A 27,458-nucleotide genomic window follows, 5' to 3' on the forward strand; every position below is an offset into this window, starting at 1 on the left:
CTGCATACGCCTAAAGATAAGAAATTGAGATCTGACCTGGGATTTGGTGTGGTCAGTGTTACATGATGAATGACTTCTGAGCTGCAAAACATAATGTGAATGAGACCTTTTGGCCAAATTGACGAATGGGCGTTAGAACACAAACACAGGATGGAAATAGGTCTGGCTGCATGTTAATGTGGTGCTAATTTGAACAAACAAATATACGAATAGAATAAGGCTGATCTGAGAATTTGATGTGGAGCAACTGAAGGTTTCTTTAAGGATTCCAGTGTGTTTTATTTCAAAGTCTTGTGTTTTGTCTTCATCTGTGCTGGAAAAGCTTCAACTTTCTTGTTGTTGTTCATGGCTGCTTTCAGTAGAAATGGGAGACAGAGGGGAGACATCTGTAAAGCCATTACTTCAAATAACTTGTTATGGTATTGTGATTGTGTTACATCATATTTGCCTATCAAGTTCTAAATAACGCTTAATGGCTACCATTAAGTCAAATATTGTTCATTTGAGATATGTTTTCTTAAGATTGGGACAATACTGGGACTGAACTGGGCTGTTTGACATTTGTACATTTATCCAATTGCCCCATGGGACAATAATGGGGTTTGAGTTGCACAGTTTATACAAGGTATAAGCCTGAGGTTACAGGGTAGATACTTTAGCTGTACTTAGATTTTGGGAGTCTGGAATGCCTTCTGAAGGTACCTAAATCAACAAAACATCAGTGATCAGAGGGGCCCAACTTCTAAACCCTCAGGGTAGAACATTGGTCAACAAATGTCACATCACTGCCTGCTTGTTGGACAAATCAAATGCAAGACACTGGTTATCTTTGGGAGCTTTCACTTGTTATCCTGAATTTATCTATGGATTAACTGCACATAACAACTATAATCATATGGTTCGTTTCCATATGTTATCATTATTCTGAGCTGAGAAAGAAATGACAGAGACGACAATGTGTTCACATGAGTACTTTAATCAGGCACTTTTTTTGCTCAAAACATTTCTCTGGACGAGCTAGTGAGGAACTTCTCTTCTATGGCACCATAACACGCACAATTTGGACAAATATGAAACGTAAGTGGCAGGTAACACTGTTCAATACGAAACAAAACAAACAACAAGGTACCTTCTATCAAATAGGTAGTGTTCATGTATATTTGGCCACGGTCAAAAATAGCATCCTTGTAAATAATTTACTTAGCCTCTCAGCTTTCGAAGTCTACATATATAATAACTTAAAAAAAATTACTGCAGAATGTTAGTGTTGCTTAAGGTAATGTTAGCAAGGGTCTAAAACTGGGGAATAAGCAAAGAAAATACTTTTATAATCATCAAGGCGAGAGGAAGCCACATTTAGGCCACAGCAGGACTCTACATAGTTATTAATGCAAGTTCACACATTATTTAATTTTGTAAAGTCTGCCAAAAACACAATTATGATCACAAATTTATTTATAGCATAGGCATCTGTGTAAAAGCATTACGTGAATTACGGCTGAACATGTACATGTACATGACATGGATTTCTTTTCATTAAACATTCTCTGGTGGTGTTTGAACATTCATAAAATACCTTTTTTCATACTTCCGTCATACCGTATGTAACATTTGTTAGTATTACTTTTAATTCATATAGTATTATTTATAGTGCTATTAAAAAAGAGGGGACAAATGTGGTCCAAAATAACATTCATTACAGTTTGTCAGTAAATCTATACAAAAAATCAGGTCAAAAAGGAGAAAAGGCTGCTGCAAATTTCAGTGTCAGGATGGCACTGACTTAGAGCTTAAGTAACGTTTCTTTATTATTTTACTGAGGAACATTAGAGGAGTAGACAAATGACTGACACATGCTTACATTCTCTGAAATGATGGATGCTGGTAGAGCAAAATGTTTTACATTTACCGCGTAGCTGCTCAATGTTCTTCCTCGCGGGAATTATTTTCACAATAAAATGAAAGCAGTAAGGTTTGCTGTGAGAAATTAAAGCCAGGGCACCTGAACAACAGGATCATTGGATGTCCAGTTCCATTTTTCTTTGCAAAAAACGAAGGGATGTGTGTGGAGGACTAAGACAACTTTTCAGCATTTCACATTCATGATTGCCTTTTGATGTGAGATCAAACACTGGATCCGCAGAACATCTGATCACACAATAGTCTATTCTGCCTGATGTTTCGTTTGTTCAAGCAAGGACGTCTCTTCCTCTGTAAATGTTGACAATAATCTGTTACAAAAATCCCAATTCATAAAGCAATGATGAAGAGCTTCATTTAAAACCACAAGGTTAGGAATTACAAGATCAAAAAAACTTACAGTACAAACAAGTATACAGTACAAACTACAAATATACAAATATAGAAATAAATTCTGAGGTTTGAGCAAACCGCTTGACACTTTAATGCCATTTCTTGTCAGAAACCACATGGAAATATAAAAATATAGACAATGCTTTTGTACAAAATATTGACATCATGTATGAATCTCCATTCGCATGTGCAAATTAACACTGATCAACAGAAGAATGAGGAGTTCCTTTCACACAAACACAATAAAGGCATAGTCCATTTTGGCCTGTTAGTCATGTAGTTCAGTCTGTCTTCAGTAAGCACCACAACTTCAGCTATTTGGACTTCTTAGCATAACCTTGTGTACTCTTGAGAATAGCACTGACTCATTCCAGGTTGCAGCCGCTGTGGTCATACAGTAGAACAAGTCTGGGACAGAAATGACTCATTTTTAATTCACCCCTTGAAGAATGTGTCGGTAGAGTTTCAAATGCGCAGCTCTGCCTCCTCGCTGTGTTCTAAATGGTGTTCAGTTGTGCTGATCATTGACGCAGAGGGGCCCTGGGAGACACTGAAGGGCGTGACTGCGGGAGAGCGTGCAGCCAGCGGTGAGAGAGAGGGGGAGAAACTCGGAGACATGGCGGCGGAGGAGATGGACCCCTCTGCGCTGATGGGAGATCTTCGTAGAGACGCCAAGTGGGGGAAGGTCCTCCCTACAGCAGGCTTCGGAGGTACAGTTTTGGCCCCGGGGTGGGCCACAGAGGTTATGAGAGGCGGAGGGTCGATTCTGGACTCTGCCTTTGCTTTGTGAAATGACCTGCGAGGATGAGGAGGAGCTGTTTCGTCTTTTAAACGTGCTATTTCGGTAAAGACGTTAGCTAAAGGTTGGAACTGCGGACACCAGTTTAGCAGGTAGTCCCAGTTATAGCTGCCCCTTAGCTCCTCGTCACTGGCTACGATGGCTGTCAGGGAGCCATCCACAGCAGGCTTTCCATCCTCTGGGAAAGTATAATCTTTAGGGTGGGAGATGCTCAGTCCCCGTCCCACACCCACATACCCACCCCCCTCGTCCCTGTATACTGGCACCTGGCCAGCCAATAAAGTACCATTCAGACTGCCCAGTTTCTTCCCTTTGAACCAATCTATGGAAGGCTCGCAGGACACGTCTGATAGCTGATCCGCATCCTGCTGGATCCCAGAGTCCGGGCCTCGGGCAGAGATGTGCTCCTGCATGGACGAGGAGATGCTCGACACTCTAGGGTATTCATTGATCATTCTGATTTCGTCATCCTCGGCTGCCTCCGCCTCCGCAGAGCCACGCCCACTGGAGTGGGAGGGATCCAGGGATCCTCCACGAGGGTATGGACCCCCGCTGCTGCCGCTCTGATCAGCCGTGTATCCAGGGAGGGCTTGGTGGTAAATCATTTCATTGGCCACTATCTTTGTTTCCTCAAACTTGTGCAGCATGGTGCCCGACGCTGGCGTTCGGCCTTGGGCTTTTTGCACCTTCCTCTGACGTCTTAATTTAACAAAAAAGAGAGCCACAGCAATTATTATGAGTATGACTATGGTCCCAAGGGAAACTGCAATGACGCTGACGAGCAGCATATTCACGTCAGCGGTGAGACCAAAAGACGTATGGGTCACGTCTACGCTAACTTTGGCCACTGCTATGCGGGACGTCTCCAGAGGGCTGTGAGCCGTCACGTCCAGTGTCATCACGCGCACCTCTCTTTTAGAGCGACTCGCATGTGTACTGTAGCTGTCCATCTTTAAGGAAATTGCTCCCGTGGATTTATTGACTTCAAAATAAGGCGAGCTGTCTGCTAGAGAGTACAGGACAATGCCGTCCACACCTCCGTCCTCATCTCGGGCTTGCACTTTGCCGATGACCTGACCTTTCTTTGCTGCCTCAGGCACTTCAAATGAGAACTCAGAGGAGGTGAAAACAGGATCATATTCATCCTCCCCTGTTACGTAAACCTGCACTGTTACTGTAGCAGAATAGTTGCCAGCATCCATGGCAACAGCCACAAAATGGAAGGAGTTCACCTTCTCAAAGTCAAAAGCAGAGCGAGTCCGTACTTCTCCTGAAGTTTGGTTCATGAGAAAGGCCTCCCTTCCCTCTTTAGAGTTGTCTAGCATGTAGTACCTCAACTGCCCAAAAACACCTCTGTCATGGTCGATCGCATGCAGCATGGTGACCAAGGCATTCTGGGGTTGGTTTTCCCTGATGCTCGCAGTTATTATTTTGAGGGGAAAGAAGGGCCGGTTATCGTTGATGTCCTTCACCTCGATACTGACTGGGGCCAAAGCATAGTGGCCCTGACCGTCAGTAGCCTGGACAACAATCATTTGGGACCACCATCTCTCATTGTCCAGAGCTCTGCGCAGCCTCAAGGCTCCGGTCCACCGGTCTACCTGGAAAAGGTCCGTCTCGTCCCCTGAGCTTATGGAGTACTGCACCTCTCCGTTGGGAGCAGAGTCTGGATCTGTGGCAGAAAGATGCAAGATCTCTGTCCCCGCTGCTGCACCCTCACTCAGCACTACGCTGTAGTCCGCCCGGCTGAAAGCTGGAGGGTTGTCATTGGCGTCTGTAACACTGATGAGGATGGGCACGCTGGAGCTACGCTGGGGGATTCCACGATCCGATACCACAACAGTCAGGTTATAACTTGGCACCACTTCAAAGTCCAGCTCCTCCACCAGGATCAGGCTGCCGACCGTCTGGAAGCCCTGCCCCTCCAAGAAGCGGACGCTGCTCTCAATCTGGAAGGTATTACCGGAGTTGCCACTGGCGATGGCAAAATCAAAACCGCAGTTGTCCCGGGACAGGTCTCCGTCCACAGCTTCTAGGGTCAGAACAGTTGATCCAGGGAGCCCGTCTTCACTCACAGTGGCTCTGTACTCGGACTGGTGAAAGATGGGGGCGTTGTCGTTGACATCGGACACTTGGACCTGGACAGTGGCAACGGATGAAAGGGATGGAGTGCCCTGGTCCCGCACCTCAATAACCACCAGGATGGAGGGATTCTTAAAATCAAACTCGGTTTTTTGGTTGACAAACAGAGTACCTGTAAGTTTAAAAAGAAAAAGAGAAACATTGTTTTAATCTGCTATGCAGAGCTCATCATTTAATTATCAACATCGTGCATTAGACAGGGTGGTTTGCTATTTAAGAAATAACAATGAATCATTCAGATAAATAATTCAATTGCATTTTTTTTTTAAACACTGTGGCAGGTTTGAAGGGAACATTATTTGAGGCAAAAGGAATTGCACTTGAGAATAGGAGACCGAACAGCTTGAGGCCAAAAGAGTCCTCTTTATTTTTAGATGCTATCTCAAACAAAACATCTGAGGCAAATAACATTAAATCTGCCTTTCAATGACTTTTAATGAACAAAATGATTAAATATTTTGCAATGCCTGTTGCAAATATGTCCAAACCCCAAATGTGCATCCAAGAAGAGCCGTAGGGGATACGATTTTTATGAAGGATAATTAAGGGGAGCTCTGGTTAGAAAATAGTTATAAACAGCCATAAATGTGCACACAGTAACCTTACCGTTGCTTGGGTCAATGTAGAAGACGCCCCTAGTTGATGACATTACTCTGTAGGTAATCTTCCCGTTGTCCCCGGAGTCACGGTCAGTGGCTGTTACTGTAATGACCGCACTGCCTGCTGGGAGGTGCTCTGATACAGTCACCTAATGAGAAACACAATAGAGATAAAGTTATATATCCATTACAGATACTTCAACAATTTAACTAACGTGCTAATACCAGTGTTGGAGGAAGTATTCAGATCCTTTACTTAAGTAAAAGTACTAATGCATCAAGGCAAAATACTTACAAGTAAAAGTCCTGCATTGAAAATGTTACTTAAGTAGAAGTATGTAAGTATCATAAGGACAATGTACTTAAAGTATTAAAAGTACTCAATTCAGAAAAATCCTCACATAACAATCCAAACAGTTCTGTGATTAATGGTCTAATCATCTCAGCTGGACTTGTAGGCCGTTATATTGTTGGCTAGTTTCATTTAGAATAAAACATCAGATTTTATAAACTGCATGTGTTTTGTGTGCAAAAATCTTCATTTGTAAAGTAACTAAAGCTGTAACAGATGAATGTAGTGGAGTAAAAAGTACAATATTTCTATAGTAGAAGTAGAAAGTGACATGAAAAGAAAAGACTCAAGTAAAGTACAAGTACCTCAACAATTGTACTTAGGTACAGTTCTTGAGTAAATGGACTTAGCTACATTCCACCACTGATGCTAACAATTTAAAAGGCGGTGGTATATGCAGGTGTGAAGACAGGTGTGTGAAGGTAGCTGCACCTGATACAGGTCCTGTGTAAAGGTGGGGGCGTTATCGTTCACATCATCCACCAGCACGGTGAGGTTGGCCTCGCTCTGATGTTTAGAGTCGGAGGAGCGGACGGTCAGAGTGTACCACGTCCTTTCCTCATAGTCCAGAAGGCCCGTCAGAGACACCCCTCCTCCATACCGGTGTATCCCAAACATGCCTTGGCTGTTTGGATCCAGATGGAGTGTGTAGGAGAGGGCTGGCCCTGAGTCAACGTCATTTCCTGTTACTTGGGTGATAACTGTGCCAATCAGAGCATCTGTATGATAATAAGGTGGGGAGGCAGGAAAAGAAGAAATTTAGGTTGCAGCTGAAATGAAGCACAGACAGTTTTACTTTATTTGGAAATATCCTGTTCTGAAAAACCTTGATCTAATAGACAGGAAATGAAGAGAGGAACTTGGCAATTAGCTTGTTTGGTCATAGGGTCAGACTTTTCTCCCCGAGCCCCACGGAGCGAGCTTGCCAGGGAGTGTGATGTGAGGCTTTATGATAAGATCAGCGGGCTAACTTCAACTGTGAAGCTAACTTACCCTCAGGCACTCGGATCTCCCGATGCAGAGGGATCATGGGACTGTTGTCGTTGAGGTCAATGATGATCACAGTGAGGGTGGCAGAGCCAGCCAGCCGCGGGGTTCCTCGGTCCGTTGCCGTAACAACAAGCCTGGTGCACATAATGAATGTCAGTGTCTGAACTTTTACCTTTTATAAAGAACCTGGTTGTGTATTGTTTCAGCCCCACCAAGATCAGACTCTTTTTGTTTCAGAGTGAGCATTACAATATACTCGTTTTTTACAGTAAAAATAGCCCACTTGTTGCTGTTTTTTTTAACATTACAAATCTGGAATTCATCAATATTAAGTGATTGAAAGAGAAAAAAAAACTAAATTTGTTCAAAATGTGATTTTTAAAATACCATCTGCAGGGATTTTCTCCCAATGTTTCTCTTCTCTTTCTATAACCATCTCCTGATCAGACCCATAGACTGTATATAAAGTTAGACAACGCATCTCCCTTCCTACCATTGTAAAAGTGAAACCAAAAAAATCCCAGATACGGGTGCTGCCATCTTGTAATTTTGGAGCCAGAGTCTGTGCGGTAGTGGTCAGGCGGTGGAGCCACGGTATCTAAGTCCCGCCCACACACATGCTCGACCAATCGTGAGTCAATCCCAGCTGTAAATTACCCCGTTACGCCCCATTTTTTTTTAGCATCAAATACCTAATAAAAAACAAACAGAAACCATCTTTGGAAAAAAATAAGTAATTTTTTTGTGTACTATTTTTTAGTTTGGTCCATGTCACATCCGCTAACATGGATGGGGCGGGGCTTATGACCTATACTGAAGCCAACCACCAGGGGGCGATCAAAATGTTTTGGCTTCACTTATACAGTATATGCAGCAACCCTGGATCTGCCAAAACATAAAGTGCACTTTTGTAAAGTGATATATAAAAATTGGTATTTTCAATGGAAAAATGCTCAGGAATTGAGCTTTGCCATTAAACAAGTTATATAAGTTAGGGTTGTGCCGATGGACGATATCAACGTCCATCGTGATGGCTGGCCGACATCACGATGGAGAGCCACCATCGTGATGTGTCTCTCCTCATCCATCACGATGTTTTACTGTAAACATCGTCAACTGCCAATTTAGGGGACATCGCCCAACCCTAATATAAGTTATTACAAAGTTATTTGAAAAGGATGGGCATTATCAGAGTAACAAACATGAAACATGCACATGCGAAGGGCAGACATGAGCTGAGCGGAACCACATGGCAGTATGTGATAACAGACAAAGAGGAAAAAGACCAAAACTCACTTTGTTTGCGTCCAGATCTCTCTGTCCATTATAGCTGCAGTGGTGATGCTGCCGGTCAGTGGGTCAATCTTAAACAAACCACTCATGGATGATGACCTGATAGAGTAGGTCACCTGACCATTCTGACCCTGGTCCAGGTCATCTGCAGCAACCTAAGGAAATGACCAGACAATTTTGAAAATGAAAATATAGAAATATTTGCATCGGCTGTTTCAGTGTAACATGATCTAATCAACAATTTTGGACTTGGAAGTCAAGCGTTAATAAAAAAAAGGGCTATATGTAGCTGGCTTCATGGCCCAAATGCTTCTATAGTCTATTAAATTGGGACACTTACAGTAGAACACAGAGTAATTTCTCTACACTGCTGAAACTATCCACATTTTTGAAACACAAGTTCTTTTTTTCTTCAACAAATTCACCCTTTAAAAACAGCCAACCATATTGAATGCGTGAGGAACCGGCTACTGCACCTGAATAATAGGGGAATCGTAGCCCTGTGCCTCTCTAATGTAGGCTACATAGTTCTGGAGTTGGAAGCGTGGCAGGTTGTCATTGACGTCCTGCAGGATTAAGTTGACAGCCATGTAGGAGCTGGACGATGCCGTCTCAGCCTTCACCACAAGGCGGAGTTTAGGGGTCTCCTCAAAGTCTAGTTCTTCAGATTTCTGGACCCATATTTCACCTAGTTCACAAAAAATAACAATGAGTCACACTGTCGATTTGGAAAAAAACATTGTTTTATTGCGGATGCTGCCATCTTTGTACTAACCAGTAATGGTGTTTATTCCAAAAGATTGCATTCTGTTTCCACTGAAAATACTGTAGCTGATACCAGTTTGAGAGCCATCGGGGTACTGGGCCTGAGTCTGTGTTACTACTGTGCCTATAAGATGGAGAAGAAAAAAAACACAACTGGTTAAAACATTTCACTACTTATTATTTCCACTATCCATTCACAAATGTCCAAGTAAAAAGATTTCAAGCTAATATCCAAACCTTTAGCAGCGTTCTCCTGCAGACTGACATCCCGAGCCGTACGAGAGAAGCGAATCCCCCTGTAGCTCTGTTCCCTGATATAAATAATAACCACCCCCAGGGAAGACTGAGCCGGGTTGCCCTGGTCCATGGCCTGAACTATCAAAGTCCTCTGGCTTTGGGTCAGAGTCTGCAGCTTCTCTGTGACCTGGATGTCTCCTGTCAGCGAGTTGATGGCGAAGCCCCTCACGGGGTTGGCGAACCGATAAAACACAGAGCCATTAGCCCCAAAGTCCTTGTCCTCTGCTCTCATGGTGGCCAGCACTCGGCGGCTGGACACGCTGCTGGCGGAGACGTTCACAATAAGTGGGTCCTGAATGAAGAACGGTGCATTGTCGTTCACATCCTGAATGTAGACAGTCACCTGAGCAGTGGAGTTACGTGGGTTTGCAGGGGAGGAGTCAGTGGCACACACCTCAAAGGTGTAAGAGGCGGTTCTCTCTCTGTCTACGGGTGCTGCCGTGATAATGCGGCCAGTGTTCTCGTCTATGATGAACATGCTTTGGGAGCCACGGCTCAGAAAGTACATCACCTGGCTGTTAGGGCCATGGTCCTGGTCAATGGCTTTCACCTCCAGGACCAGTGAGCCGATGGGCACATCTTCGGAAATGTCTGCAGTGTAGCTGCTACTCTGAAACTGGGGGCTGTGATCGTTGATGTCCATAACGGTCACCTCCACGGTAGCGCTGCTGCTGAGGGGAGGGTGGCCCTGGTCCTGAGCTGTGACTGTTAGCGTGTAGCCAGCCCTCTTCTCCCGATCCAGAGGCCTTGAAGTGGACAGCACACCTGACAGTCTGTCCAAGCGGAAGTCTCCCAGTGGATCTCCCGCTGCAAGTAAAGCAATGGCAAATGGTTGGATTTTTGATTTTGTGTGTCTACGTCTTTGGTTGTGGTTTTCATATAAGCCGTTATGTATTTTTTTTATTTCTTCAATGTAATTTGTTTTTTTATGTTTTGTGAAACAATTGAACTAAACTAAATGGTTTTAAAAGATTATCGCAATTATAAAATTTTACAAAAATGCTAAAATCATGGGAGCAGTTGAGCTGATCATTTTGTTGTAAACGGTACAACAAAACAAATTGCCCAAATCACCTGTAATTTTGTAGTTTATCTCCCCACTGTCTCCTGCATCCTGGTCAGTGGCTCTCAGGGTAAACAGAGGCGATGCCTCCAGGTTTTCAGGCACCTCGATGCTGTAGTAGAGATGCCCAAAGAAAGGGGCGTTGTCATTCTCATCAAGCACTCTGATCCTCACTGTGGCTTTGGCATAGTTGGGTGGAAGGCCTTCGTCTTTTGCATAAACTGTCAAAAAAAAAAAAAAACATAGGGAAAATGCATGCAGCATTGATTGAGTGATTTTAAAGAGATGGTGAATGCCACATGGCAAATTTGAAATTCCGAAAGTAACTCCTAATGCTAAATATCTCAAAGCAAGAAGAATAGTCAGCAACGTGCACACCCATTGCTTGGTGTCCTCTTTGGTGCAGGGAAGTAAATCCCCCAAAAGATCATTTTCAAAAAGAAAGAAAATCTAAATTCCTGCACACACTTTTCACCTGTGCATTTGGTTTTAATAGTGGACGTTTCGGTCCCAGGGACCTTTCTGAAGACACGTAAAAGCAGTCATCTTAGGGCATGTTTTCTCTGAGAGTCAGAGGGTAGTACCTGTCACGGTGTAGTACTCCTGGAGCTCCCTGTCCAGCGACTTAGTGGTCGTTATTACACCCGTCACTGGGTTGATGCTGAAAGCCTCCTCTGAGATACCACCGTATGTCACCTGACCATTGGTTCCTACAGAGAAACACACAGTAACTTTGCTTTCATTTAAAAATGGATTGTAAAAAAACAAAAACCACAACATGTCACCAAAGCTCAGAAAGCTTTCTATGAGCTGTCAATATTTGACATATTGGCTTGTATACTTACACCATACTGTGTTTGTTTGTCATAAGTTTTGCTATCTAAGCATCTGGCAGTGCGGGCCCTTCCTTAGGTGTCTGGACGCCAGATTGCGTGCTAACAGAAAGCAGTCTGGCAACCTCACCTGTTTACTTCACTAATTGCTTTTGGAGAGAAAGTTTATAATCCTTCTGTTTTATGTGCTTCTGACTAAGTCTGAGGGAATGCACCCTTTCTGTACCCCCACCTCACTGAGGCCTCAATTAAAAACAACTGTGAATGTCTGTAATGTGAACACATACTCAGCACATGAAGGCTGAGCAGAATTACAGGCATTTTATGCTCGTCTTAATTGCTGAAGCAGCACGATCTAATATCCATTTAAAAACAAATCCACAAACATAGATACAGCTAGATTTAAGGTTATTTGCAGTTTAGAAGAACATTGACGTGTCTTGGTTAAAACCAGGCAAAATTTAGTTGAAACATTTTGACATCTAGGTTACACATAACTACATATAATCAGCATTTCTATGACTATGTTTATCTCTGCCAGGGAGGTTATGTTTTCGGTACGGTTTGTTTTTCTATTTGCTTGTTTGTCTGTCAGCAGGGTTAAAGAAAAACTCCTGGCCTGGGCATGGGCCAAGGAAGAAACCATTACATTTAGGTGTGGATCCGATGGTGGATACGCAACACATTTTTCACTTTCATTAACATTATCTGTAACTTAGATGTCTAACACATTCACATTCCAACCACCCAGTTTTAACCTACCTAGTATTATTTGGACATGCAAATTACCAAATCAGTGCTCGCTCAATGTACCAGAGCTGCAGTAACTAAGTCATTGCACATGGTATGTCTCACCTTGGTCCAGATCAGAGGCGGACACGGTCAACACACTAGTTCCTGGGGGCTGGTTCTCAGAGAGCTGGGCTTCATACTGGCTCTCCTCAAACCAGGGCACCTCATCATTAACATCAATCACGTGGACACACAGCAGCTGGCTGGACGAGTGCTGGGATATCCCATGATCCTCAGCGGTTATTGTGAGGTTAAAGATGTCCTGCTCCTCACGGTCCAGAGGTTTGAAAATAGACAGAGAGCCTGCAGAGAGATGAATCAGGGGTGAAATGTGAGTAGAGATTTCCTGTGTGTGTGTGTGTGTGTGTGTGTGTGTGTGGGTGTACTTTATTATAGCCTGTTTCACAGAGGCAGTTACACACAGCAACTACGGTATGAAAGCATGCTATCAAAGGCAATAAAACATGCCACTTTCTATGGTTGTGTGTAGTCAAGTGATTTAAAAAGAAAGTGTGAAAAGTTGCCGTGAGAGGGCCAAATCAGAGATAATCTCCTCCACACACACAGCCTTGCCTACCTGAGTGCTACCACCACCACTGCTGTAACAGCCCAACAGTCTGGCCACAGTTTATGAGATTTTCCATTGGAGAATGCCACAGCCATCGAGAAAGAGGCAGTAAACACATGCTCTAGACACGCAACAGCCAGACCTGCCGTGCTCCGTAGAAATTAGGGGCACCCTTGCCTTTTCATTATCCTGCCATAAGAGGGTAGAGCTTGCATTGATTCTATTTCAATTTCATGCTTTAAAATGAGCTGCAACTGTTTAAAAAAGGAGGGCCAGGGCTGTTTTGGTTTTTCTTTCTTTTTTAGCTTTATATCTCGCTAGGACTTAGATAACTTGCCCCTAAGCCTTTAATGTGGTAGGAGTTACAGGCTGGAATATTTTCACCAAGTTTGACTCCTCTGTGATCCTGCCGTATCCCTGGTCACTGATAGCACATAGGGCAGAAAAAAAAAAGAATGTGGGAAACAGGGGAACGTATTTATTTTGGATGTTTTCAATTCCAACATTTTAAGCCTATGTCAGGTTTGCGGCGCCAACATTTTGGACCGCAGTGTGAGGGTTAGCTGAGGTTGCTCAGACAACAAACGCATTTGTCTTGTCTTATATGCAGAAGTCATTCATCAACATGTAGTGTGTTAATCCCTGAATGGTGCTGTCTTTTCCAAAGAAGCAATTCCCCATACCACCAGTGTACTCCTCCTTCTCTCCAAAAAGGAAAATTAATGACCTCCCTTCTGACAATGAATGATGAGAATGTGTCTCACTCTGTGACTTATATATATATGTATTCCTAATAATAGCCTGATAGTTCTCTCTATTGTGGTTAACTGTGATGCCAGGGTAATGAAAACAGAGTGTGTAAAGATGGTACCAGGTCTCCGGTCGCTGACCCCAAAACAGGAGCAAACCAGGTGCTCAGAGGATTAACCCTGTCAGTATAACCAGTGTGCATGAAAACACTTCAAGATGAGCGCACATACTGAGCTATGCAAGCACAAGTGGCTTGCATGACAGATGCTGAATGTTTCCATACTCAAACTACTGGAGGGGGCAACCAGGTTGGTGACATGAAGGGGAAGGCGGAGTCAACGTTGACACGTGTCTCAAACACCACAAGAAAGCCCACAGGACCAAATAGCCCAAGGTCAACGGTGACTTAAGTGACAGAGTCTCATGCAAGCACACAAACACATATGTGCACACACACAAACACATATGTGCATGCACACACACACACACACACGTAACTGATCCCTTCTCTAATGGTTCCCAGAAGCCCGAGCAGGAGGTTCTTTGGTCTTTCATGGGAATAGATCCACAATAACAGATGATGGGTTGTGTGTGTGTGTGTGTGTGTGTGTGTGTGTGTGTGTGTGTGTGTGTGTGTGTGTGTGTGTGTGTGTGTGTGTGTTCAATACTTGGCAGGCTGCTCTGTCTGTCTGGCCTCCAACTGAGAGAAATAAGTCATGAAAGGTGAAGCAAGAGCTGTGCTGCACTAAGACGTAAGCAGAGTATTACAGGAGTTTGTGTGTGTTTATGTAGGGGGAGGTTTGGTAATTGTGGTTGGGGGGAGGGGGGGTGGGGGAGGGGATGGGGAGCACAGGGAAAGGTGAGTACACATGCAATGCCAAGTCGGATCAAATTGAGAGCTGGCACAAACGCTTAAAACATCCATGAAAAGATCCAAACAGAGATGAACAGATGCAGATTCGCTTGTCCGCTTAAATTTAAAATATTTCAGCATAAGTAGCACAGTCATTTTTAAGTACTACGATTCCGGACAGATGCTGGGAGAATAAAGCTAGAGGACAAATCTGAACGCTTGAAGAAATTAAGAAACAGTAGCAAAAGGGAGTGTGTCTGGTAAGAAATAAGTAAAAACTCCAAGACTTAAAAATCTTTCCTGATAGTACCCTGCAAACTGATTGCAGCGATCGGCTATTTGCGGTGCTAAAAATATTGATATCTAATGCTAACATGTGCTTTATATGTACAGAGCCACATATGCATTTGAGGTTCGTGGCTAAACACAGGACAATACAAGACATTCCGGAAGTTTAAATTAAACTTTACCAAAAAATAACAATCATAATTTTCTTCAAAGAGTTATGTTCAATAACATCTGATCTGCAATATGTACACATGGCAACTATCAACATCACCGACTGCATTGTAAAGCTTAGATCGGGCCCAAAAAAATCAAGCCCGACCCTACCCGAGCCCGTGCACGTTGTGTCCGAGCCCGGCCCCGCCCGACACATCAACTGTAATTATGAGCCTGAGCCCGATTTAAACCCGACAATTTTTTTAATACGTGGGCCGTTATACTGACGTTCTCAACTACAATTCCGAGTTGTTTGAACTACAGAAATCTGTTTAGAATTATCTTAATGAATAATGCAACAAGGACGAAGCATGTAAACTGCGTTGTTTGTTTATTCAGAATGGATAACTTCAACGTAAAAAAAAAACTCGACCCTAGCTCCCTCAGCCGAATAGTGTGGGTAACAGATCAAGGCAGCAACATAATCAAAGCCCTGGAACCATATAGGAGACTTTCTTGTCTCGATCACCTAATTAATAGGCTACTGTCCTTGGTCACGGCGCGGTCTGAATGCCGACGCACCTTCTGCTGCTAAAGGACTCGTGAGATATCTGAAACAATCTGGCCTGGTTGCGCAATTATCGAAGTTTACCTCCAACTCAAGTCAGAGCTACGGGAGAAGCTGGAGAGGCATAGCTTTCTCCCCACCGATTTAGGCTAATAAAGTAATGATTAAAAAAACACAAATGCTTGATCAAGGGCCCGGCCCAGCCCGAGGATAGCGGCGGGAAGTATCGGCCCGACCCGGGCCGGGGGTCAGGTTCGGGCTCGGGCAGAGAATCTAAACTCTACTGCACTGGCACTGGGCTGGACTTACCAGTGTTAGGGTTGAGGCTGAATGCTCCTCCAGTGTTGCCTGACTGGATGCTGTAGGTCACTCTGCCATTCTCCCCTTGGTCTGCATCTCTGGCCATGACATAGAGCGCCACAAAGCCCACCGGCTGGTCCTCCATCACGCTGACGGCTGTTGGCGAGCTGAACACTGGAGGATTGTCGTTCTCATCCGTCACATACACCCTGGCCGTGACAGAACCCCAGCGTCTCTGGCTGGCATCGTGGGCAGAGTCTGTTGCCTTAACAACCAGTATCAGGTCGGAGATGACCTCATGGTCCAGCTCCTGGCCCAGAGAGAGAACCCCAGTGGAAGGGTCGAGGGTTAGCAGGCCAGGCGTGTTTGGCCATTGGTGGAGAATGGAGTACTTCAGCTCGCTGTTGGGCCCACTGCCATCCTTATCCGTGGCTTGGAAAGTATAGACGGAAGAGCCGGGCTCCATGCTCTCAGAGACAACGACGGTGATGGGGTCCTCGGGGAACTGAGGGGCGTGGTCGTTGCTGTCCTCTACTTCAATGTCCAGGTGGACCAGGGTGCTGCTAGGAGGGGCCTGAGACAGGTCATCCACTTCGATCTCCAGAGTGTAGCGCGAGTCTCGCTCATAGTCCAGAGGACGAGCCAGGTACACGTCTCCGGTCAGACGGTCCACGACAAAGGTCCCATCTCGGTCTGTACCCCCCACCACCATGTACGTCACCTCCCCTTCCCCTCCTGGGGTTTCTCGGTCACGAAGGCGGACCGAGCCAATAACAGAGCCGGGCTGGGCCTCCTCCAAGGAGTTGAAGGATATGGACAATGAATTGGTCTTAGAAGTCGGTCTGTTAGTACTGAGAACCTGCAATGAAGAACAACGCTGTGTGAGTATTTGAGGACAGAGCAACACACCAGTGGATCTAACGCTTCATTTAGATGCCCGGTGGCAACTCCAGTTTTACAATTTTCAATACAGAGAATGAAAAGATTTCACGGATTTTTGAGCAAAGCAAAAACAGATTTTGTCCTATCCACTCACTTGTACTTTATGTGTTCACTGGGAAACAAATGAAACCAGTTACAAGAGGTTTTTTTATAGACTTGAATAACTCGCCTGCTAACCTTAATCACACATAATCTGATACTCATGTCGCTGCCAGGAAAAATAATAGATGATAAAAGTATCACAATCAGAGGAGGAAATGGCGAGAGGGTTTGAATTCAGCACAGGGACATATTCCTGTACTGTGTATGGCTTTATGAGAAGCGTCTTCAAAGACTACAACATTATGACTTCACGCCTTTGTATTAAAAGAGCACCATCAGTAACACACATGACACATTGTTTTAATAAAACATAAGCAGCTGTAAAGAGGGGAGGGAGAGGGAAAGGTTACGCTGATCAAAAAACAGCAGCGTTGCGGACGGCTCTAGATACTCCGCGTTGCATCCTACAGTACAGTTCCCACAGTAAGTAGGCACTCGGGAAAAAAAATACGCTGTTTGTTGTGAAATCTCACATGACAAGCTGTAAATTGGTTCCACATTAGATGGAAAAGGAGTGTTCCAGAAATAAATTAGCATAGTCACATCCTATCATCGTTGGGATTTAGAAAATCAGTCTAAAAAGATGATTAAAGGAATGCGTCAGCGGGCAAGAACAACACTGCACTGTTTAATCCAATTAACTAATAATTATGACTTTCATTTTTTTTCTCTCTTTTTGGAAAGGAAGAAAACTGAACTGGCACTTAATGGAGCTGTTTATATGGCAACTCTATTTTCCTGGAACTTATACATCTATGTTCCTTCCAGGGTTCTTCCATTGTGTTCATTTTCTGTTCTATATTAAATATTAACTGAATTACCTTCAATGCTGTGTTTTACGTGAGTGTATATCCCCACCGCTCATTGCAAAAAAAAGGGCTACTGTATTAAAAAAGTGTTGAAGTCATTGACTATGACCCTGATCAGAGCAGTCTACAGCTGGCCCTCATCACAAGCCAGCTGGGAGTATTTGATTCAGACCCACTTTTCCATTTCAGATAGAAATTTCCCTTTTGAAAAGTCACAGGGGAAGAAAAGGGAGGGGATGGGAGGGGAGCTTGTCAGAAGTGAGGTTGATATGTCGGCAGCTAGTCTGAGGGGCCCAGAGATACGGATCCCCTCAGCCCCCGAGTATATTCTTTGATATTAAATAGGTGAGTAGTGAGGGTGTTTGTGCTGGCCGGGCTCCAGCAAGAGTCTGACCTGAACGGTGAGGGAGCAGGAGGTGCTGCGAGGGGGCAGTCCTCTGTCAGTAGCTGTCGCCGTCAGAGTGTACTCAGCCCGCTCCGAGTGGCTGAGAGGGGATGATGAATGTAACTCCCCAGTGTTGGGGTTCAAAGAGAAACGCTCAGCCCTGGGACCTGGGAGAGAAACAGAGTCCAAACTTTAACTGGAGACCCATGTACGTGGGGGAGCAAAAGACACAAACCAGGGAGTCAGTTGCAGCATTTTGTCAGCATTAAATTAAAGCCACTTTTAGACAGAAGTGATCGATTTAGTAACATTACTAATCGACTCAACCATGGTGTCCTATGTTAACAGTATTTACACACATGGATACAAATTATAATCTATTTACTTTAACACAGTTACAACGTTCTTTACACTAAAACAACAAAGTAAAACACACTAAAATAGTGAGAATACATGACAAATACAAAAAGCTAAAATTCAAATCAATGAATACATTTATAAAGCAATAAAACAACAACAAAATAATCCTATAGAAGTATGCTAATACTATGGCCTATGGTGCTAGATAGCTCTTAAAAGTGTGCTGAAATGCATTATTGTCTTTCTTCATTATCAGGACACCTGATGGAGTACTATCACTTTCTTAAAACACAACATATACTACATTAACATATATATTGCTCAGATGGGTAATCTCTTTATTTCCTGCAGCCACCGTACCTGACAAAGAGTAGAATATGGTTCCGTTCTCCCCTTCGTCGGGGTCTTTGGCTTGCAGCGTGCCCAGTAAGAGCCCAGAGGACTGACCTTCTGTCACCTATGGGTTAGAAAAAACTAATAGTTGTCACCAAAGACATAGCCCGGATCAGTGGAAGTACATTTACAGGACAGAGCCTGACATCCGGCGTGTGTCTGACTTTGCCCCTCTCCTTTCACTCACTGTGTGTTACCGTTCTGAAAACAACAAAAAACGTCGAGCTAGAAAATGACAAGTTTAGAAGAAAATTTGGATCGGGAAGAATAGAAGAATTGACAATAAGAAAGAATATGTTTACGCGATTTACTGTCTACTGTAACTGGGACTGATTGGTGGGATTGCTGTGGACAAAGTACACACGGAGATACGCTGGTAAGAGCCAATGAGGTTTAACCATGTATCCAGCTAATTTAAATAGCTCACATTACTGTATTGTGCGGACAGTTAACTTGATTTAATATTTTACGTAGTGTTTTTTCTTCTGCGGGGTGCAAATGTTCCACCAAAACAAGTTCCTTCCTGAGACTATTTAGCAGAGCCACCGCCGCTGCGTCCGGAGCTTAGCGCCGCCCACGACGATTGTGATTGGTTTAAAGAAATGCAAACAACCCAGAGCATTTCCCAGAGCAATGTATCTGTGGTGTAGCCAGACCTTACTCCACAGCGCTGTGAAGATAGAGCTGGCAATGCGAGACTACCAAAGACGTTGAAGAGATTTCATTTCCTGGCTGTCTGTGTTTGTGGTCTTGTGGAATCACCTGTATGATGAGATTTTTGCCCGACTGGCTGTGGGTGAAAGCGGGGTCATTATCATTGTCATCCAGGACAGTGATGAAGGCTGTGCCTGTGGAGCTGCGAGGGGGCGAACCTCCGTCCTGAACCACCACCACCAGCTGGTAACTCGACTGCTGCTCTCTGTCCAGAGTAGTCCTTGTACTGATCTCACCTGGGGAGAGAAGTGGGCGGATGAGAGGGATTTCATGCCGAGGCACTAGTCCAGAGCACTGGAATAATGATGAGAGACTTAAGAGCCAGCAAGCTTTGATCAATGACACACAACTAATAGACATGCACAGTGTGCAGATGTATGTAGACATGTGCAGACACACAAATAGAGGAGCTTTGGAAGGTTGACAGATGCTGCAGAGACCCGGAACTCAGCCAGAAACTAATCACAAATCAGACTCCGAGTCTCCACCCACAGACTAACAGGCTCAGCAGGCCAATTAGAGCCCAGCAACAAAGTCAGCGCTACTGTCACCATCATCTGACTAATTTATGACAGAGGGGTAAGAGGCAAATCACTCATTGAGTCGACTAAACAGTGATTAAGTTTTTTTCACAAATAATTTAAATTCTCGAAGTGACACAAAGACTTTCTAGTGCAATCATGATAGCTTGTTTTTCATGTTGAGCCCAGAGATTTGTGTGGTTATTTCAGTTTAGTTCCAGCTCAAACTACAGTAAAAAAAAAACATGTATAATAGATGTAATAAAACTGAGCATTCTGCATTTTTGGGTCAGCTGCCTTCAGAAGATACTGAAGCATACCCATTTCACATGATCTAGAAAACATCAAAAATTCAGCAAATAATAGCAGTGCAGCCTTTCTTATCTTGTGCTAGCCCCTTTGTCAACAGCAGCTTTATTTAAGCATGACATTGCAGTCAGCTAACTGCTTTTTTTCATTTATGCCTGCTGCTGTTCGTTGAGCATCTCTCTCTTCAACATCTCCAAAGACATTTTTACATACAGTATGTAGTTTTTTGCATCAATGCACAGATTATATTGTTGCTGCCTAATTAAAGTAACTCCAATCCGAGAGACCAGCAGTAACTGCTGCTTTGATTATTAATTCATCACATTGTTACTTACCCGTATGGGAGTTTATCTGGAAGTGGCGATCAGGGTGCAGGAAGCGGTAGCTGAGGCGTCCGTTGGGGCCAGTGTCTCGGTCTGAGGCCATCACGTGACCAAAGCCTGTTCCTGCAGCCAGGTTTTCTCTCACCGCCATGAAGACCCTCTCCTGTGTGAGCCGAGGAGAGTTGTCATTCTCATCAGTCACCGATATCCGCACAGTGGCACTACCCGTCTTCTTCAGCTGTCCATGGCCTTGGCTGGCCAGCACTGTTAGAAGATACATGTCCTTTACTTCTCTGTCTAGGGCGCTCTTCACAAACAGCCAGCCACTGTCTGCAGCAATGCCAAACCCTGCAGCATCTCCGTCTGGACGCAGGTAATACGACAGCGGACTGAAGAAACCTGAGCCAGGGGTTTCTCTGTTCAGAGCCCGGACCTGCAGGAAGCGGGTGTTTATGGAGGTCCCTTCTTTTAGCTCCACACGGTAGGTGAGGGTATCGAACATAGGTCCCTGGTCGTTCTCCGCCTGGACGTGAACCACAAGCACGAAGGTGGCACTAAGCTGGGGTACTCCACTATCCTTGGCAATCACCTGCAGGTCATAACGGGGCGCACTCTCATAGTTAAGGCTCCCTACCAATCGGATCTCTCCACTGCTGCGCTCTATGCTGAAGGTCCTCTGGATTCCACTTGGAGAAGAAAGATCGAAGGTGAGTTGTCCATTCACTCCAGAGTCCCTGTCCTCGGCTTGGACCCGATACACCACCGTGCCCATTTCTGTATGCTCCGGCAGCAGCAGGGACTCCGAGGTCAAGGGCAGAAAAACAGGCGGGTTATCGTTTATGTCTGCGATGGTAATGTGGACACGGGTCTGGCCAAAGGCAGGGGGGTTGCCACTGCGGGCCTGCACCTCCAAATCAAGAGCTGGCTGGGCTTCATGATCCAGGGTCAGACTGGTCCTTAAGGCCCCGGTGTCAGGGTCCACTGTAAAGTAGCCTGCAGGGTCCCCAGAGCTGATGGTGTAGGAGATATCTCTAGAGGTGCCTGGGAAGGGAGAAAGACGACAAAAAGCAGAAACACGTCACCACGGCCCCGGAGGCTGCACTAAAAGCACTGAAGTAACAGTATACTCCAAAGATGTCATTTTTCAATTTCCAGGACTGTAATAGAGCTCTAAAAACTCAGAAAATGAATATATAAACAAAGTTGTGAAATGGAATTTTTGATTGATGTTATTTCAAAGTTAGGTGTGTATAGTGGCCCAGCGCCTATTTGGACAAGTGGTGCAGGGAGCAGAAAAGGAACTCTTTAAAGCATGATCCAGTGTGACTGATAAATGTATACTGAACTGTTCTAAACTGGGCTGTGGGACTCAGAGTTGGGTGTGTGCGAGTGAGTGAGTGAGTGAGTGAGTGAGTGAGTGAGTGAGTGAGTGAGTGAGTGAGTGAGTGAGTGACAAAGAAGAAGAAAAAGCATGTGTTTGTAGTCCCCACCTGTCTTACTGCTGGCCTGGACGATGCCTACGACTGTCCCGCGCAAGACGTCCTCTGATACAGTAAAGTAGTACTGAGTCTGTTCAAACACAGGTGGCGCCACCAGCCCTGCCACCACGCTAATGTTGACTCTGGCATTGACGAGGGCTAACAGACCACCACCATCCTGAGCAGAGATTACCATGGGAATGACAGAGTTGGCCTTTCCGTGGACAGACCGAGACAGAGAGATCACACCTAGATAAACAAAGCCGTAGACAAGATTCAAACAGGCTATTTGTTTATTATTATAATCCATGCAAGACAATAATGCAATGGAAATTGCAGGACAAAATCATTCGGCTTCTTAAATAATTGAAATCATATGCAGCAAGTATGCAGCAAGAACTGGAAAAAATCACTTGTGCCAACCTGTGTCTTTGTTGAGAGTAAAGTAAGGGGAGGCCCCTCCAGGTACTGTTTTGTACGTAATCCTGCCATTCTCGCCCGAGTCTGGGTCATAGGCCGTCACTCTGACAACAGATGTCCCAGGGGCGCTCTGCGTGCTCAAACTGACAGCATAGCTGACTGGGTAGAAGGCAGGTCTGTTATCATTAATGTCGACCAGATCTACCTTCACATAGACTATTGAGCTCAGTCCACCCTGCAGAGGAAACACAAAGCTCCTTTGTTATACCTTCACATACATTAAATCACGAACAGAAACAACACAACTGAAAGCAGGATTTAGGCCACATTAATGGTGAAAGTCAGTAAAAGTAAAAACCAGCAGTAAACCGGGTTAAAGTTTCAACGTAAAGCCTCCCAGCAGGTTTGCGCAGGGATACAGATTGATAGTTTCCCTCGGGAGAGAGCAATGTGTCATGACCTGTGGAGGGCGAGAGAGCCCGCCTCTACCGAACAATCTGTTTCATAGGCTTTTCATTTGCAGAAAATACAGTGCAGGCTTTTCATTTGGACCAGGTGGCAAAAACGAGGGAGGCGGCAGTCCAACTTGTTAAAATATTACTGCCTGACAGTTGAGGCATTTCTCCATCTGATTGCTTTAACATGGCCGCAGTCATTTTCTTTAATTTTAAACCTTTTATTTGTTAAGTATTATTTGGCTTAAAGTGAAAAGGATATACTCTTTTGCCATAGAGAGCCATTCAAGATTTAGTTTTTCACTTGGCTGCTCCAATCGAAGTTTTTCTGCACAGTTGGCCATGTCTTTGCTCTCATGTCTGTATGAAAAGCACGGCTGCTGTTTATAGGATTACTCTGTGGCTCAACGGATTCATATTAAGCATGATTTCAAAACGCTGCGGCTCACCCCGTCCACTGCAGTAACAGTAAAGTCGAAGCTGGTCGGCCCTTGATCCCTGTCTAGTGCAGTACTAGTGCAGATCTGGCCGTTCTCCTTGCCAATGGTGAACCGAGAGGGAACGGCGCTGTTAGTGCCAGAGCCAAGGGAGTAGGTAATGGAGCCAAAGGAGCCGCCGTCTGCATCTGTCGCAGTCACCTAGAGAGAAGAAAACATGCTATTGGTTAAACATTCCAACATTGCACATTAAAATTATAATGTATTGTGTTGGAAATGAAATATCCTACTGGATAAACTCAGCAGTTTCCATACTCTTTATTATTAATAAAACTATTCTAAAACCGCAGCAGATCGAATCTAAATTCTATTAGAGCGATGTAAGAATAATGACAATCCACAAGCTGAAACTAGAGCACCATACCAGGTGCATCTTTGGACCGGCTCTTTGTTGTTTATCTGAGCCGGAGCATGAGCCAAACAGGCCCTTTGGCAGAAAGGGGCTCTGAGGGAATGAAGGAGGATGACTTGTACAGGCTCTGGGAGGGCTGCCAGCAGGGAAAACTGCCTGCTTCAGGAGTGGCGTCTGTCTGCAAAAGGACAGTGACAGGGACGGCTGGGGAACAGCGGGATACCACACAGTATGCTTCAGTGCAGCGCATTATACCCTAATGTAACGTCCCACATGCGGTCTGCTTTTAATAATGCCGCACATCTACAGAGGGCTGGAACTGCTGGAGCTATGAAAGCAGCTCACAAGCCATCAGCCGGGGAGCCGACTCAATTACTACAGGATCTCCCAAGACAGCGCCCGGGCAAATACACCAATCACGTCGGGCCCCTAGGTACCAGGAGCATAATTGTTTGCAAGTGTTGGCTCCGAAACGCAGGTCGCCAGAGATTACAGTAGGTTTAAACCTCACAAGTTGATTAGAATTCTCCTTCCTTCCACCTTTTATAAATGGATCTTTTTAGGAAAACACTAATTGGAAGAAGAAAAAAAAAAGAAGCTCAATTCATGCTCAGGGGCTCCAACACTCAGCAGCCGAGAGCCTCCTCTGTGTAAGACGGAGTATTCATCAGGAACATTGCCAAGAGAAATAAGGCAAGCCATGCTTATCATCAAAAGCCTACTTTTTTTAATTTATTTTTTAGATGGCATTGGTAGGAGTGCGAGTAGATGGAAATCATTAATTCAAGGCAATGAAGGTTTGGCCGCAGTTAATTCAGGCTCCATGTCTTTCCTGAGCAGATGGCAGACGGGGGACTCAGCAGAGAGCATGCCCCGCACTCTTGACTGCAACTCCTAACAGAGGGTGAGCAGTGTGTAGGAGTGAGGGAGTTGTAAAGCTGGCAGAGACGCAAGCCAAAGAGAAGAATAATAAACCACATGAGGAAAGGGGAAACCAAGAGCAATACAAGAAAGTTACTCCATCTTTTAACGCGCGGAGGCTGCAGCTTACTGTAATATTTTATCATTTTGCAGGGGGACAAGTTATTAATAACAACCCAACAGCTTCATAGTCTTGTTTCCTTCACAGTTGCGTGATGAATGTCAGCTGGAGGGAAAGCTGAGGGAGCATTTTAGCAGTACCTGGGTCTTACAAAAAAAAACTTTAAAAAGCCAGAAGATAGTCTTCATACACTTCCAGATCTGTAGGAAAATATTTCCCCTCTTGTGACTGACCCATTCGTGGCAAGCATTGAATGTACGAGCTATTTAAGGAGACTTCATTTTGCTTTCCATTTAAGCCACAACCATCCATAATTTTTTTTTACCAAGTACACCCAAATACAGTTCATAAAAAGAGATGTAAAAAGCCCACATTTATATTTATGACACAAAAACTTGAAAAATGAAAGAAAAAAAGATATAAAAATAAGGAAAACACAGGGAAGGGGTTGGAGCTCTTTTGACTCTATGAATCTATAATGATACACAGTAAAAGTTACTGGCGTGTTCAACTTAACACAAACTTCACATTGAAGTAAAGGTTTCCAGTCAGTTTTAGAAAGGTCAAAAAGTACAAAGTACAAAGTACAGTGTGTGCTTCAGAGATATTCTGAGCTTTTCTGCTAAGAACAAACTCAGAAGAGACAGGGGATTCAGTGATGGGTATGACATTTCAATTAATTTACATGAGGAAGATCCGGTGCTTTAATAATTACGCTTCTCCCAGTGCTCCAGTACAGCACACAGCGGTGAGGACATTTGGAGCCATATGTGGTTTGAAAACCTGAGAACAATATGTTCCATGAGTTAAGTGTATGGCTTTTTGGGGGGAAGGTACAGTAAGAGAGTAAACCACACAATCACATTTGCATTTTGTAAGTAGAATGCCTGAAGCAATCAGTCTATTTTGGAATCTGCAGAGACTGCAATTTCAATTCCACTCTCTAAGTTAATAGCAGCATATCAGTGTCATCTCGCTTTTGTCAGCCACATATGAGCCAATATGCAAAATACAAAAATAAGCAGGACAATTAGCCAAACCCCAAACCATGAATCCTGATAGATGAGTATAACCTAGCAAAAAAATGTGGCCTCAGGCGTCAAAGATTAGGATAAATCAATAACAGAGTAGAAATCTCAACAGATGAAACAAGATTCTCACAAAATCTTGAATAAAGACTGAAACTTGCTTGGAAAGTTACGAAATGCTGCAGTGCAGCAGCAGTAGGCTCGTTGGAGATGAACTGCGCCTCGCCTGTAAAGTGGACGAGAGCAGGCGGCAGCAGCAGGGGGCGGTGACAAAACAGGAAGTCAAGAAACACTGTGGTCTGATTCTGATTTAATAAAATGTTATCGGACCCATATATCAGCTTGTACACAAGTCTCCGGTTTTTATTATGACCGAGTAGCTGTCAAAATGCTCTACATGCGAGCTGTTGCTGATTTTAATTAACAGACTGTAGATGATCGGTAATCTGAACAGATAGATCAGCTGAACAGATAGATCAGCTGAGAGGCAGGCGTTTCGCAGCATGCCCTGGGTCCGCCTGGGTCTTGCAGTCGGTGAAAAACAACAGGCTGCGTCTCAAACCTGCGGCCGCCTTGATGTCGTGAGGTCATCGTTGCCCACGTGTGCATGACGTCAGAGCAAGTCGGACACAAATCTAACCGGCATGCATTGGGGGCGGCGATCGCCGGTGATCGCTTCTGCGCAGACCTGGCTCATCTCCAACGAGCCTATTGTCACAGCAAGAAGCCATCCATCATTTATATCAATACTTTGACAACACACTTTTTTCCTTTAGCTTACATATTTTTAATATGTACAGTACCCACAAATGGTGAGTAGTGCATTACGATTACTACCTCCTCATTCATGGGAATAGGAAAAGAAAATATTTATAACCAAGAAAGTCATTTAAGATGTGCCAGTCAGTAGGAATTCTCTGCCCTGCAGGGGGGAGAAAAATACCACTCCCCACTTTGTTGTATCCATCTCGACATGGATATGAGGGGCCTCTCTTTCTGTTTCCCACTGACTTTTTACTTTCTACTGCAATGTATAGGTATTACGCAAGGTCTCAGTTCAAAAGCAGGAGTAATCTTAGATCATCAGCAGCAGCCACAAGTATTCTCCCTACACTCTGTGTGTGTGAGTGAGGCATGATGGGAGCTATCTTATCAGCAGGGGAAAGGCAACGTTTGGCCCAGTCCTTAGTAAAAACAAGCTGGGGGAATCCAAACATAACTGGGGCACTTGTGGTTCTCCCATCAGATTCCAGGAGCTTTCCAGAGGAGACTTTCTCACTGACTGTCCAATCAGGAGAACAGGATTTACAGGAGAGAACATGCCTTTGTATGTTTATGTATTATATGTTCAAATGAAATAATGATCCTGAGGCTTTTGGATGCTCCAAAATGTTCTGGCCCATTTCCTCACTCTGTGGTCTGAGAGAGTGCCAGGCCTGGAAAAGAACAAGTCCAGGATTTGGGTGCTTTCTATTTTTAGAGTTGGATTTCCCAAAAGGCCAATTAGGTTTCTTATATATGTTTGACCACTGTGGCTTTCTAGTTCTTGTTCATATATTTATGTGGATAACGCGAATGCATGTAAGTCAGCATGACCAAGCTACGGCTCC

General features: G+C 44.4%; 1 protein-coding gene across 1 annotated transcript in view; it reads right to left on the minus strand.

The window, feature by feature from the left end:
• Window positions 1-955: 955 nt before the first annotated feature.
• The window catches only part of LOC120546248 (protocadherin-16-like), an 89,580-nt gene continuing 63,077 nt past the window's right edge, over window positions 956-27,458 (minus strand). The window contains 19 exon segments of the mRNA XM_039781055.1: window positions 956-5,366; window positions 5,861-6,002; window positions 6,638-6,924; window positions 7,199-7,329; window positions 8,492-8,643; window positions 8,965-9,176; window positions 9,264-9,377; window positions 9,491-10,357; window positions 10,625-10,834; window positions 11,198-11,323; window positions 12,302-12,541; window positions 15,728-16,577; window positions 17,966-18,123; window positions 18,677-18,773; window positions 19,472-19,659; window positions 20,589-21,617; window positions 22,067-22,303; window positions 22,478-22,709; window positions 23,379-23,567. Coding sequence (XP_039636989.1) covers window positions 2,779-5,366; window positions 5,861-6,002; window positions 6,638-6,924; window positions 7,199-7,329; window positions 8,492-8,643; window positions 8,965-9,176; window positions 9,264-9,377; window positions 9,491-10,357; window positions 10,625-10,834; window positions 11,198-11,323; window positions 12,302-12,541; window positions 15,728-16,577; window positions 17,966-18,123; window positions 18,677-18,773; window positions 19,472-19,659; window positions 20,589-21,617; window positions 22,067-22,303; window positions 22,478-22,709; window positions 23,379-23,567 — 8,049 coding nt within the window. The 3' untranslated portion in view covers window positions 956-2,778.

The sequence above is a fragment of the Perca fluviatilis genome, chromosome 2, assembly GCF_010015445.1.
Source record: "Perca fluviatilis chromosome 2, GENO_Pfluv_1.0, whole genome shotgun sequence".
Taxonomy (NCBI): domain Eukaryota; kingdom Metazoa; phylum Chordata; class Actinopteri; order Perciformes; family Percidae; genus Perca; species Perca fluviatilis.